General features: G+C 37.5%; 1 protein-coding gene across 6 annotated transcripts in view; it reads right to left on the reverse strand.

The window, feature by feature from the left end:
- Positions 1-14,868, reverse strand: part of OLA1 (Obg like ATPase 1) — a 164,362-nt gene that overhangs the window by 45,273 nt on the left and 104,221 nt on the right. For all 6 annotated transcript variants that reach the window (XM_086358855.1, XM_086358819.1, XM_086358865.1 and 3 more), the window contains 2 exons: positions 1,387-1,467; positions 980-1,077 (listed from right to left, as the gene is read on the reverse strand). In XM_086358855.1, coding sequence (XP_086214981.1) covers positions 980-1,077; positions 1,387-1,461 — 173 coding nt within the window. In that variant the 5' untranslated portion in view covers positions 1,462-1,467. The remainder of the gene's footprint in view (positions 1-979; positions 1,078-1,386; positions 1,468-14,868) is intronic.

The following is a 14,868-nucleotide window of genomic DNA, read 5'->3' on the forward strand; positions in this document are numbered from 1 at the left end:
TCACAGAATTTATTCTAATGATTTATTGGAGTTAACCATCTGACATTAATTATTGTTTTGGCTTCCAGTCTATGAATGTTTATTTTTCAGTTTAAAGCTTCTCACTCTTTGATATCATATGGAAATGAGAATTTTTAATGGAAAATTGAAACCATGTGCATCTAAGTACTTAATGAAGTACAGGGAAAAAAACGACAATATATTTTAGGAGAATTCAGATATTTTGCTTTGGATAGCTTTGGCTTGTAGGCTTAACAGCATAAAATACTGAGACTCCAGTGAGTACTATGCCAAATGTGTACATGCCCTTATACTACATGAACATATGATTTTTTGAAGCTACAAGTGAACAAAAAGGAAAACTTGTACATTTTGGTTACATGTCAAAAATGACAATCAATACATGAGTGCATCGTTTTTACATTTGTATGTTTTAAACAAATACCTGATCTTTCCTTCCACCATACAGTATTTTTAATTAAAAAAAAATGTTTTTAAAGCATTCAATCTGGATTTTAAAACTTATGTCCAGCTATGATCCCAAGCATTTTATGTCCAGCTATGATCCCAAACATTTTATGTCCAGCTATGATCCCAAGTATTTTAAAGTCATATAAAACATCAACAAAGTTAAAATACCGTAGATTAAAAAGTTTTATTGCTCTAACTACATTTATTCTCATTTTGCAAAGGAAAAAACATCAATGTCTATTCAATTTAAGTTTGATAATTAAATATGTATAATTCAATATTGCCTAATGTAATTCCTTTTTTCCCCCCCTTAAGTTCTCTCAATGTAAATCATTCGGAGACTCACCTCAAAATGTTAACAACAGGCAAAGCTTTCCCATCCATTTTAAAGTTTTTAATAATAAGGAGAAATGTATTAAAATCAAACATAGCAGGAAGTACATACGTGTGTGTTTGTATGTGTATAGATATGATATGTAAGGGTATATCTGGACGGAAAAAAACTTACCATTTGTTTTTCTTTCTAATGTAGTCTTTTTCGGAAAGATTAACCAAGTAGACCATTGGTTTTGAAGTCAGAAATAAGTGTTTATTCAATACTTCAATCTATAGTGGGAGACAGAAAAAGAATCCTTTTTAAAAGTTGAGTAAATAAAGTCATTGAAGAACTTGAAAGAAAATTATATTTAAACAATTAGCCATTTTTATTTTTATAGATTTTGCTTCTTAAAGATTAGTTGTCATGAAATATCAGAAGTAGAGAAAAAGAAAAACATAACAAGTTTGGGAATAAGAAATCATTGAGAGAAATAAAAGTTTTACTAGGCAGAATAATAAGTGAAAAATAATGACAACTTTAACTTGTTCTCTAAGAAATCAAAGGTAATAATAGATGGCATCATATTTATAACTTACCTCTTTGTCATTCCAATCATGATAGAATCGAACAGGTTTCTTTTGATCTATAACCCAGGATTTGACTTTGCACATTATGTCCTATATATAATTGGAAAAAAGTAAATACAAGATGAATACTAAGCATTTAGATACTAAATATTAAAATTAAAAGTTTTCAAACCCTCAAAATAAAAACAAAGTCAACTTTTTTTAAGAAAAGAGAACTGAGTCACACAAATCATTTTCAATATCTCATTAAAAAACCAAACAGCAATGAAACTATGTGGCATTAACATTTTAACATGTGAAATGTGGAATACTAGCAAAGTCAGTAATAACCTTTAAAATTTCAAGACAATTAAAACACACCAAAGTCTACAAGAGTTAATAACATTTCAATTCTATTGAGTGATGTTAATTGCAAGATAAACATGTTATTAATTAGGAAATGGGGGGATACTAGAGAAATACTGAATCATAATTTTTCCTTAAAAAGAAAAACAAAATAGATTAAATTGAGCCTATTATTGATGATCTAGCCTCCAAAATATTAAATCAGCTGACCAAAACCCTTTTTATTCTGAATTAATTTTTTGCCGACACCTTCTCCCTGCCCACTTCTCCTGTCCCTGGCTCCAAACCCCCAGCCTCCCACAACCTGCCAAAGCCTGCATTACACAATGGCAAGAGCCCTGCACTGGTGACCTCCAACCAGCTGCATTCACTTTCAGAACATCTCTCTCTGCTGGAAATCTAAAGGCCTTTTAGTTAGCAAGCTAGTGTGCATTCAGAAGGAGTAACTGCAGGAAGAGCCCAATGTGCTTTGTTTCTCTGGCCTTTCTTCACAGAAAGATTAATCATCTGTGAAATGGAAACGGCAAACAGCAAGTGACACAAACTGAACCCTTCAAGCCTTTCCTCATCAGTTTTGTGGTTCTGAATCTAAAAGCTGCGTGTGGCAAGGTTCTCCTTACAGGCAGGTGTTAATAAAAGGCTCTTGGGTCTGAAAGGTCAAACTTAGCCCTTCCAGAAGAAGTGCGTTTGAGAGTCATCTGTTTTTTGTTGTTGTTGTTAAAGGTAACTTATGAGTATGTTTAAATATGCATTTCTCAAATTTTATTGTAATATACAATTATTAGTAATAGAGGTCTTAGATTTTCATTGATATATGTTACTTTATCATAAATCAGTGAGTCTTCTATAAATATCTACTTATTAAATTACCTCAATATTTAGTATACCTTCCTTCCAAATCTTGCTGTTACCAACAGGAAAAATAAGGCAAAAGCTCTATATCCTTAGATCCTGATTTGAAACCCTCCAGGAAAAAGACTTCCCACAGACTTTAACAAGGAAGGGGCAAGCTAAAAACTTTTAATGAAATCTAACATGTTCTGCTTAAGAATAATCACTTTTACTCTTCTATAACTGAATTTCACTCATAAATGTTTAAAAGTGGCTAATGTAACACCATTTCCTACAAGGAGAAGATCAAAGTGCTATATTACAAATGCATTATGATTAAAAAAGCCCTGTGCAGCCTTGCTATTAACTGTTCTTTAAACCCTAAAAGGCTTCCCATAGATCTCACTTGGCACTGCGTATACAACCTTTGACAAGTAATGTAGACCATTTTTATTCATTGCCTAAAATTGTAGGCAATTATGTGCGTCACACTGGCCACCTGCAAATTCTGAATGCCTGCTCCAGTTGTCAGTGCAAAAAACTAATGTCGGAGGGGATTAATCTAGGGGGAGAGAGTCCTCTTTAATGGCTCCAGCAGGTGAAATGGCCCAGCTGGTTACTATGATGAGTGGCCAGAACAGCTTATGTAGAGACATGCAACAAGATTATACAAAAGAAGGAGAAAACAGTGGTACCATCTTATACTTGGCTATATTAGTTTTTTTTTTTTCAATTAAAAAAAGGAGAAGAAAACAGACAAAGGAAAGCCAAACCAAAAATAAGGAAGGAAATTAAATCTTAATCATATAAAAAGTGTAAAATACTTTCGAAACCATAAATATTTTTATGAATCCAAAGGGTCTCAATAAATGCTGATTGCTAGTGAAGGAATTTCAGAATTTCGCTTGCATTTTGAATTAACTGGATCATGACTTCAGACATACAGATCTTATCATGAAATCTTTTCACACTAGTTTTTTTCCTCCTTTTCACTAACATATTATATTTAAATAAGGAGCACTCACAGTTTAGATAAAGAAAATTAACTCATAATTTAAGTTCTAAAGCAGTATATTCGCTAAAGCCATGTTCAAATCTTCTTAGAAAAATTTATAGAGTATAACCAAGTTTTTAAACAGTTGAATGTAAAAATACTTTAAGATTTAAAATATTTATTTTAAACTCAACACTCTCTTAAATATCCCCACAAAAGATTTAACAGCCAAGAAAAGACACCTTAGATTGCTAAGATGTCAGTTTTACTTAAGACAAATCAAAAATAGATTGCTCTCAGATGAGATTATCTTATGTAAATGATCATTACATGATATAGTACCAAACTGCATAGTTCTTACAGTAAAAATTAATTTTTAGTTTTAGCAAAATTAAAGATGTTATGTTCCTTATCTGACAAACTTCTGATCAAATGAAAGAAAACATTTGGACTTCTGTGCATAAAATATTTAATGGATTGACTGAATTTTTTCTTATGCTTGAATATATACACAGATATAGTAATAATTATGTTTAGAACAATATTCCTTTAATTGAATGCAGTTAACTGAAAAAGTAATCTATAAGAATACATACTTAACCTACTTTTAACAAATTAGACCACAATAAAAACATTAAATAAAAAAACTAATGCTTGATGCATCAGAAGTTACTTTATAATTTTGTATTTCTTTAGTTAACATCGTTAAATGGAAATACAGATGTAGGAAGAGGGCAGTTCTGATAACCTTAACAAATTCCTCATTTTCAAAATAAATTCTGTACATGATGAAGATTATGCAAAAATTCCTAGTCATTTGAATTTTTTTGGTTATATGGCAAAAACATGAGTATACTAACTTGAGGTAACCATTTAATGCTTAAATGCAGGAATAAATCCTAGATCCACCACTCACCCGTCTATAACCTATTACTTCATGGATAAATTGCAGATAAAGATGCTATCTACCTTCTGGGGGTTGTTATAAAGTTCAAAATGCATATAAGGTGTTTAGTATATGTCTTGGCAGAGTAAGTTCTCAAGAAATGTGAGTTGTCATTGCTATTACGATTATTGAAAAATACTAATGATCTACAAAATGGCAATACAGTCTCTTGGGTACTCCTTTAAAGCAAACATCTTCTCCAACTGGAATAATTGCTCATTAGTCCTTTTCTTAAATATCTGATGATTACCAATAATACTGGCTTTCTTAGTGAAATATCAATTCAGGGTTCTAGTCTTAACATTCTATAAGGACTAGCTTTTGCTGAACTACGCTTTAACTACCAAAAAAACAATCCAAATTCACCTTAAACATTTTGCTGTTCTGCCCTGACTCTTCTTATTAACAACAGCCTCATATTTACACTTCAGAAATGTTCTATGTTCTTGGTGTAGTTTATTACTGTCATTGTTAATAGCAGTTGTAATATATTTAGTCTCGGAAAGGACGTGTGACTTGCCTAAATTCTGATTGCCAGTAAGGGGCAGACCTGAGATTCAGATTCAGGTCTAAGTGACTCAAAAATTCACTTTCTGTCCAACCACCCTGGCTTGTTGTCTTCCTTAGAAGTGGATATGTTAGTCACTCAGTCGCGTCCGACTCTTGTGACCCCATATATTGCAGCCCGCCAGGCTCCTCTGTCCATGGTATTCTCTGTAATTACTCCTTGGTTAGCCTAGGCATTCCAAAGCTGTTATTCAATGTCCTCATCCTCATTCCAGTGTCATCAGGAAAATTCAACATTCTTACTAGTTGGTTACAATATCTGATTGTCAATCCATGTACCACAAAAATAGTATTTTCTTTGCAGACACTACCATAACCTATGGACAGAGGAGCCTGGCAGGCTATAGTCCATGGGGTCGCAAAGAGTCGGACATGACTTAGCAACTGAACACCATAACCAAGTTATGTTATATAACCCATAACTAGATTTTTCCGACTACTTGACTTCTCTATTTTGTATTCTTTAGTTCCCAAAGCAGAAATTATTAGTTCATGATCCATAAATGGAATTCAGGAATGTCCTAATATCCTGAAATTGTATTAAAGTTCTATGTTTATGTACCTTTGAAGGATAACGGCACACATCTTCCAAATGCTTTTAAAAAGGATTCACAATCCAAAAATCCAAGAACCATGGTTATGAGTGAGTCCATGGCAATGTTCCAAGGCCCCAACAACAGTCAATGAAGTATATGTTCTAGGTTCATGGACTCCCAGATTTGCAGTCTGAGACACTGACCTAAAACTTGCTTCAGCCAGACTCTGCACTCAAAATTCATCTATTCTTATCAAAACCATCCTGATTAAAATTCTAGCCCCTATAAAGTTTATCTAACACAATTACAGTTAAAATCATAATAGGGTTGTTGGAGAACATTACAAATTAAATATATCATTATTCTAGAAAATGAACTGCTTTAGAGTTAAGTTTTGGGCTTCCCTGGTGGCTCAGATGGTAAAGAATCCACCTGTAATGTGGGAGACCTGGGTTTGATCCCTGGGTTCTGAAGATCCCCTGGAGGAGGGCATGGCAACCCACTCCAGTTTTCTTGCCTGGAGAATCCCAAAGACAGAGGAGCCTGGCAGGCTACAGTCCATGGGATCGCAAAGAGTTGGAATGACTGAGCGACTAAGCACAGCACAGAGAAAAATAAGTATTAAAAGTTAGTTTTACTATATATTTAAATAAATCATAAAGCTACAATAATTAGAACAGTTTGATACTAGCACAAAAAGAGAGGTAAAGATTAAAAACAACCTAAAACATATTAATTGGAGATTTATTAACAAATTATGGGATATTTATAGAACAGTTTTCATGCAAGGGAAAATGTTCAAAATACACTGCTAAGTTAAAAAAAAAAGCAGATTCAGAACAAAGGAAAGAAATTAAGAATATGGATATTACTGTCAAACAGATTTGGGCTCAAGTCTTGGCTCTGCCACTTTCCAGCTGTGTAACTTTGGGACAGCTATTGAACCTGAACCTGTTTGTTTCTGTAAAATTGGGATAGTATGCCAATTCAACATACGATGATTATGAAGATTAAATGAGAAAATGAATGTAAAGGTCAGGTGTGCCCATGGGCCTCTGATATGCGAATACCCCATCTGCCTACCCAGCCCCCATGACCTGTTGGACGGCAGATCCTCACAAAGCATGTGTGTCTGTGTATGTATGTGTGTGAGTGAGAGCTCCTGAGGTGGGGGAAGGTCTGGACTTCATGGAGCAGAACTGACTCAGGACAGAGAAAGGGGCCAGAGGTCAGCATAGCCGGGAGGACCCCAACTTACAAGCACGCAGTAAACATTCCAGAGATATTAAGTGTTATTATTTATGGCAAAATGGCATAATGTGACTCCATTTGTGGTTCTGAAACTATATATAATACATATAAATAAATGTACTCATAAAATGAAACTGGATAGATGTCTTATCAAACTGGTAGCACCAAAAATCTGGAAGATTGGATTCCAGAGAGATTTTCCTTTTCTGTCTTCTTTTTAAAAACTACAATGATATTTTATTTATTTTTAACCAATAAATGCTATCTTTAAAACTGGGGGGAAAAAAAAAGGTATATTTACAGGGTGAAGGGGAAGGGAGGACTTGATCTATTCTCTGCTCACCCTCTGTAAGCCTCAAATTTGATGGCTAACTAGATAGCTTTGGGGAGAAGGCAATGGCACCCCACTCCAGTACTCTTGCCTGGAAAATCCCATGGATGGAGGAGCCTGGTAGGCTGCAGTCCATGGGGTCGCTAAGAGTCGGACATGACTGAGCGACTTCACTTTCACTTTTCATTTTCATGCATTGGAGAAGGAAATGGCAACCCACTCCAGTATTCTTGCCTGGAAAACCCCAGGGACGGGGGAGCCTGGTGGGCTGCCGTCTATGGGGTCGCACAGAGTCGGACGTGACTGAAGCGACTTAGCAGCAGCAGCAGCAGATAGCTTTGGCAGTTTATCAAGGTGACTCACGCTTGCTGCCGCTGCTGCTAAGTTACTTCAGTTGTGTCTGACTCTGTGCAACCCCAGAGACGGCAGCCCACCAGGCTCCCCTGTCCCTAGGATTCTCCAGGCAAGAACACTGGAGTGGGTTGCCATTTCCTCCTCCAATATATGCAAGTGAAAAGTGAAAGTGAAGTCGTGTCCGACTCTTAGCGACCTCATGGACTGTAGCCTACCAGGCTCCTCCATCCACTGGATTTGCCAGGCAAGAGTACTGGAGTGTGTTGCCATTGCCTTCTCTGGCTTTTACTCTGCAATAATTACAGCTTCCAAGCCTGGCACTTCTCTCTAGCCAAACCCAGTACCCTAAAACCTGAGGCTAATAACTACATGAGCTGACCTATGCTGGTTTGGTGGGTTTAAAACATACAGCCAACAATGCACTCAGACCAAAAGAATGGGGGGCAAGGCCTCCAGCTCAAAGTAGTCTGGCTAGAAGTCCACAAACACAGGTTCCTCCTGCTCCAATCAAGCATTCCCTTTAAACATCCCAAACTGAGGAATGTCCAATCTACACTTTCATCATGAAATAGAATGCTACCATATTCTAAGTTGAAATTTAGCATCTGCTTGAATCACGGTAATCCAAGTCCATGCCCTAACCAGTAATGCTGAAGAAGCTGAAGTTGAACGGTTCTATGAAGACCGAAAAGACCTTCTAGAACTAACACACCAAAAAGATGTCCTTCTCATTATAGGGGACTGGAAAGCAAAAGTAGGAAGTCAAGAAATACCTGGAGTAACAGGCAAATTAAGCCTTGGAGTACAGAATGAAGCAGGGCAAAGGCTAATAGAGTTCTGCCCAGAGAACACACTGGTCATAGCAAATTCCCTCTTCCAACAACACAAGAGAAGACTCTACACATAGACATCACCAGATGGTCAACACCGAAATCAGACTGATTATATTCTTTGTAGCCAAAGATGGAGAAGCTCTATACAGTCAGCAAAAACAAGACCGGGAGCTGACTGTGGCTCAGATCATGAACTCCTTATTGCCAAATTCAGACTTAAATTGAAGAAAGTGGGCAAAACCACTAGACCATTCAGGTATGACCTAAATCAAATCCCTTATGACTATACAGTGGAAGTGAGAAATAAATTTAGGGGACTAGATCTGACAGACAGAGTGCCTGATGAACTAAGGACAGAGGTTCAAGACATTGTATAGGAGAATATATAGGAGGAATCAAGACCATCACCAAGAAAAAGAAATGAAAAAAAGCAAAAAGCCTGTCTGAGGAGGCCTTACAAATAGCTGTGAAAAGAAGAGAAGTGAAAAGCAAAGGAAAAAAGGAAAGATAAACCCATTTGAATGCAGAGTTCCAAAGAATAGCAAGGAGAGATAAGAAAAACTTCCTCAACGATCAGTGCAAATAAATAGAGGAAAAAATAGAATAGGAAAGACTAGAGATCTCCAAGAAAATTAGAGATAGCAAGGGAACATTTCATGCAAAGATGGGCTCAATAAAGGACAGAAATGGTAAGGACCTAAAAGAAGCAGAAGATATTAAGAAGAGGTGGCAAGAATACACAGAAGAACTGTACAAAAAAGATCTTCACGACTCAGATAATCATGATGGTGTGATCACTCACACTGACCTAGAGCCAGACATCCTAGAATGTGAAGTCAAGTGGGCCTTAGGAAGCATCACTATGAACAAAGCTAGAGGAGGTGATGGAATTCCAGTTGAGCTATTTCAAATCCTAAAAGATGATGCTGTGAAAGTGCTACACTCAATATGTCAGCAAATTTGGAAAACTCAGCAGTGGCCACAGGACTGGAAAAGGTCAGTTTTCATTCCAATCCCAAAGAAAGGCAATGCCAAAGAGTGCTCAAACTACCGCACAATTATACTCATCTCACACGCTAGTGCTCAAACTACCGCACAATTATACTCATCTCACACGCTAGTAAAGTAATGGTCAAAATTCTCCAAGCCAGGCTTCAGCAATACGTGAACCATGAACTTCCAGATGTTCAAGCTGGTTTTAGAAAAGGCAGAGGAACCAGAGATCAAATTGCCAACATCCAATAGATCACTGAAAAAGCAAGAGAGTTTCAGAAAAACATCTATTTCTGCTTTATTGACTATGCCAAAGCCTTTGACTGTGTGGATCACAATAAACTATGGAAAATTCTGAAGAAGACGGGAATACCAGACCACACTGACCTGCCTCTTGAGAAACCTGTATGCAGGTCAGGAAGCAACAGTTAGAACTGGACATGAAACAACAGACTGGTTCCAAATAGGAAAAGGAGTACATCAGGCTGTATATTGTCACCCTGCTTATTTAACTTATATGCAGAGTACATCATGAGAAACGCTGGGCTGGAGGAAGCACAAGCTGGAATCAAGATTGCCAGGAGAAATATCAATAACCTCAGATATGCAGATGACACCACCCTTATGGCTGAAAGTGAAGAAGAACTAAAGAGCCTCTTGATGAAAGTGAAAGAGGAGAGTGAAAAAGTTGGCTTAAAGCTGAACATTCAGAAAACTAAGATCATGGCAGCTGGTCCCATCATTTCAAGGCAAACAGATGGGGAAACAGTGGCTGACTTTATTTTGGGGGGCTCCAAATCTCTGCAGATGGTGACTGCAACCATGAAATTAAAAGACGCTTACTCCTTGGAAGGAAAGTTATGACCAACCTAGACAGCATATTGAAAAGCAGAGATATTATGTTGTCAACAAAGGTCCATCTAGTCAAGGTTATGGTTTTTCCAGTGGTCATGTATGGATGTCAGAGTTGGACTATAAAGAAAGCTGAGCGCCAAAGAATTGATGCTTTTGAACTGTGGTGTTGGAGAAGACTCTTGAGAGTCCCTTGGACTGCAAGGAAATGCAACCAGTCCATCCTAAAGGAGATCAGTCCTGGGTGTTCATTGGAAGGACCGATGTTGAAGCTGAAACTCCAATACTTTGGCCACCTGATGCAAAGAGCTGACTCATTTGAAAAGACCCTGATGATGGGAAAGATTGAGGGCAGGAGGAGAAGGGGATGACAGAGGATGAGATGGTTGGATGGCATCATTGATTCAATGGACATGGGTTTGGGTGGACTCCGGGAATTGGTGACGGACAGGGAGGGCTGGCATGCTGCAGTCCATGGGGTTGCAAATAGTCAGACGTGACTGAGCAACTGAACTGAGTCAGAATATTGAGCATTTGTTGCTCTGCTAGATGAATGCTGCTAAGGGGTGGGGAATGTTCTCCAAGAATTAAAATGATAGATTAACTCTAGCAATAACCTGCTACAATGTACATTGGCAGATGTTTGTTTTCAGTTATGTGATTCACTTAAGCAAATAGTGTAAACTTAAAACAGCAATGTCCCTGAACCCTGTTGACTATATTCCTGAACCCTGTTGACTATAAAGTGGCAACCTGGATGGAAACCAATTCATTTTTGAGGTACAGATCTCAGCAGATTTGACCATTACAAGGAAGACAACATGAAGAAGGCAATGGCCACTCACTCCAGTACTCTTGCCTGGAAAATACCATGGACAGAGGAGCCTGGTGGGCTGCAGTCCATGGGGTCGCTAAGAGTCGGACACGACTGAGCGACTTCACTTTCACTTTTCCCTTTCATGCATTGGAGAGGGAAATGGCAACCCACTCCAGTGTTCTTGCCTGGAGAATCCCAGGGATGGCGGAGCCTAGTGGGCTGCTGTCTATGGGGTCGCACAGAGTCGGACACAACTGAAGTGACTTAGCAGCAGCAGCAGCAGCAGGAAGACAACAGGGCTTCCCTGGTGACTCAGATGGTAAAAGAATCTGCCTACAACGCAGGAAACCTGAGTTCAGTCCCTGGGTTGGGGAGATCCTCTGGAGAAAGGAACAGCTACCCACTCCAGTATTCTTGCCTAGAAAATTCCATGGACAGAGAAGCCTGGCAGGCTGCAGTACATGGGGTCGCAAAAAGTTGGACATGACTGAGCGACTAACCCTTTCACTTTTCACAAAGATGGCAACTACTCCTATGATTCCCATAAATTAGTCGGAATGGATTTTACCATGTTCAAGGAAGGACAAAGGGAACAGGCAAAGCCTACAAATCTGATTTTAATGAAAAGGCTACTGAATAAGGAAAGTCATAAAGGAAGAGGAAAACAATCACATACCATCAATAACCTCTTAATGAATCATTTTGCATACTTGGCAGAATGCAAAAAGATAGAGCATCTATGAAACAGAAGCATGAGGCCATGAAGAGAGAATAGTATGAGGTTAGAAAGAATGGAAAAGATGCCAAGAGTGCTGATGAGCTAAGATAGATTTTTAAGGAAGCCAAAATCAAAGTAGGAAAATAAAAATCCAAGTTGAAGATTCACCTTACATGGCAGAATATAATCAGTGGCTTGGAGGCCAAACTTGAACAGGGGTTATACTGAAGTATAACATAAACTCAGTGTAACATACATAAGTGTACAGCTTGATGAAGTATCACAGAATAAGCAGATGCATGTAACTACCACCTGATCAACACACAGAATATTATTAGCAATGTAGTCACCATGTTCCCCTCCTCTCCAGAGATAATCACCTTCTGGCTTTTTTGCACCACAAGCTGGCTCGTTATTAAAATTTATGAAAATAAAATCATACAGTAAGTATTGTTTGGGTCCAGCTTCTTTCCTTCAACATTGTTTGTGAAATTCATCCACACTATTAAATAAGCTGTGGTGTGTTTTTTCTTTGCCACGTAATATTCCATCATAGGAATATAACCTCAATTTATCTATAGTATTGATAGACACTTCAGTTGTTTATACTTTAAACCTCTTACAATAAAGCTGGTATAAACATTCTCGTACATGCATTTTAGTAAATTTACACATGCATTTCTCCTGGGCATATACCTAAGACAGTTTTAGGTCACAGGTTTACTCTAACTTAGCATATATTGCTAATCAGTTTTCAGAAGCAGATGTACTAATTTATACTCACATCAACACTGTCTGAGAATTTCATTTGCTTCTCATTTCCTCCAACACTCAGACTGTCAATTTTCTTATGGTAAAAGTGTAAAAGTGTTAGTCACTCAGTTGTGTCCAACTCTTTGCAACCCCATGGACTGTATGGACTGTAGCTCACCAGCTTCCTCTGTCCATGCGATTCTCCAGGCAAGAATACTGGAGTGGGTTGCCATGCCCTCCTCCAGGGGATCTTCCTGGCCCAGGGATCTAACCCAAGTTTTTTGTATTTCCTGTATTGGCAAGCTTACCTTTTCAAATTCTGTTTAGTAAAAGTCCTAATTTTAATGTAGCCCACTTTAAAAATCTTTTCCTTTATGATTACTGCTTTTTGTTTCTGGTTTAAAAAAATATTTGCTTATTCCATGGTCATAAAATATTCTATGTTAGATCAATATTATAGATGCTTTATTCTATAAATTTCACCTTTTACTCTGTAAACTTCGCCTTTTGAGTATAGTGTGAGGTGGGTGAGAACTTATTTTCTCTCCCACAAAGATATCCAACTGTCCCAACACCATTTCTTTTTTTCTTTTTCTTTTTAATTGATTTATTTTTGGCTATGCAGGGTCTTTGTTGTTGCACGGATATTTCTCTCGTTGCAGAGAGTGGGGCTAGTCTCTAATTGCAGTGCGTGGGCTTCTCTTGTTGTGGAGAATAGGCTGTCGGGTGTTTGGGCTTCAGAAGTTGTAGCTTGTGGGCTCTAGAGCACAGGTTCAATAGTTGTGGCACAAAGGCTTAGTTGTTCCACAGCATGTGGGATTCTCCAGGACTAGGGACTGGACCTGGGTATCCTGCATTGGCAGGAATATTCTTTACCACTGAGCCACCAGGGGAGGCCCCCAACACCACTTCTTAGGAAAAGTATTTCTCCATTACTCTGCAGTGCCATCTCTACCACAAATTGAAGTATATTTGTGTCTGTATACCCATTCTCTTCCATTGGTCAATTTGTCTATTGTTGCCTGTCTTAATCACTGTAGATTTGTACTAGTCTTGATATAAGGTTGATGTGCACAAAGTCCTCCATCTTTGTTCTTTGAGATTGTTTTGCTTATTTGGTGACCTTTGCATTTCCATGTAAAATTTAGTTGTCAATTTCTAAAACAACATGATATGACTTTGACTGGGATCTGTTGAATCTACAGATCAATTTTAGAGAGATATGACATCTTTAAAATATCAAGTCTTTCATCAAAACAAAACTGGTATAACCTTTCATTCACTCATTTATTTCTCTAAATAAAGGCTTTATACTTTTTGTGTAGAAACTTTAGTATGACTTCCATGAGATGGAGAAGTCTCTTGAGAGTCCCTTGAACTTCAAGATCAAACCAGTCAATCCTAAAGGAGATCAGTCCTGAATATTTATTAGAAGGACTGATGCTAAGGCTGAAGCTCCAATACTTTGGACACCTAATGCAAAGAACTGACTCACTGGAAAAGACCCTAATGCTGGGAAAGACTGAAGGCAGGAGGAGAAGGGGATGACAGAGGATGAGACGGTTGGATGGCATCACCAACTTGATGGAAATGAGTTTGAGCAAGCTCCAGGAGTTGGTGATGGACAGGGAAGCCTGGCGTGCTGCAGTCCATGGGGTCGCAAAGAGTCGGACACGACTAAGCAACTGAACTTAACTGATCTGAATTTTTAAAATGTCACAACTAGCATCTTTTTAAAAACATTTCAAGTTCTGTATTATGAAATATAAGTCATTTTTTATATTGACCTTATATTCAACAATCCAGATGACTTCATACACTAATTCCAATGGTTTATATCCCCAATTCTGTCATGTTCTCTAAACACATGGCATGCTGTCTGTGAATAATAATCACTTTTATCTAATACAAGACTGAATAGAAGCAGTGATAGTAAGCATGACTGGTTTTGCTCCCACTACAAGGGGGAAAGCTTTCAGTATTTCACCATTAAGTATAACTGGTTATGCATGTTTCTTTTTTGTAGATACCCTTTCTCAGGTTAAGGAGATTACCCTCTAGAGGTCTTTTTTTTTTTTTTTTTTAATCATGAGCAGTCAAATATTATCAAATCCTTTTTTCAATGTTTAAAGACAATCATGATTTTTCTCCTTTATTCTGTTACTTTAATCTTTAATATCAACCTGCTTTGCATTCCTAGAATTTTAGTCATATCTAATTATTGTTAATATCTATTACTAGATTCAGTCTGTTAATATTTTTATTTAAGATTGTGCATTTACGTTCATGAAAGAGATTTGTCTTTAACCTTTCTTTCTTATATTGTATCGTTTGGGTATCAAGATTCTTCTGACCTCATAAAACCAGTTA

Source organism: Bos grunniens, chromosome 2 (genome assembly GCF_055505025.1).
Source record: "Bos grunniens cultivar Pamir isolate PY7600 chromosome 2, Bosgru_T2T1.0, whole genome shotgun sequence".
NCBI classification, from domain to species: Eukaryota; Metazoa; Chordata; class Mammalia; order Artiodactyla; family Bovidae; genus Bos; species Bos grunniens.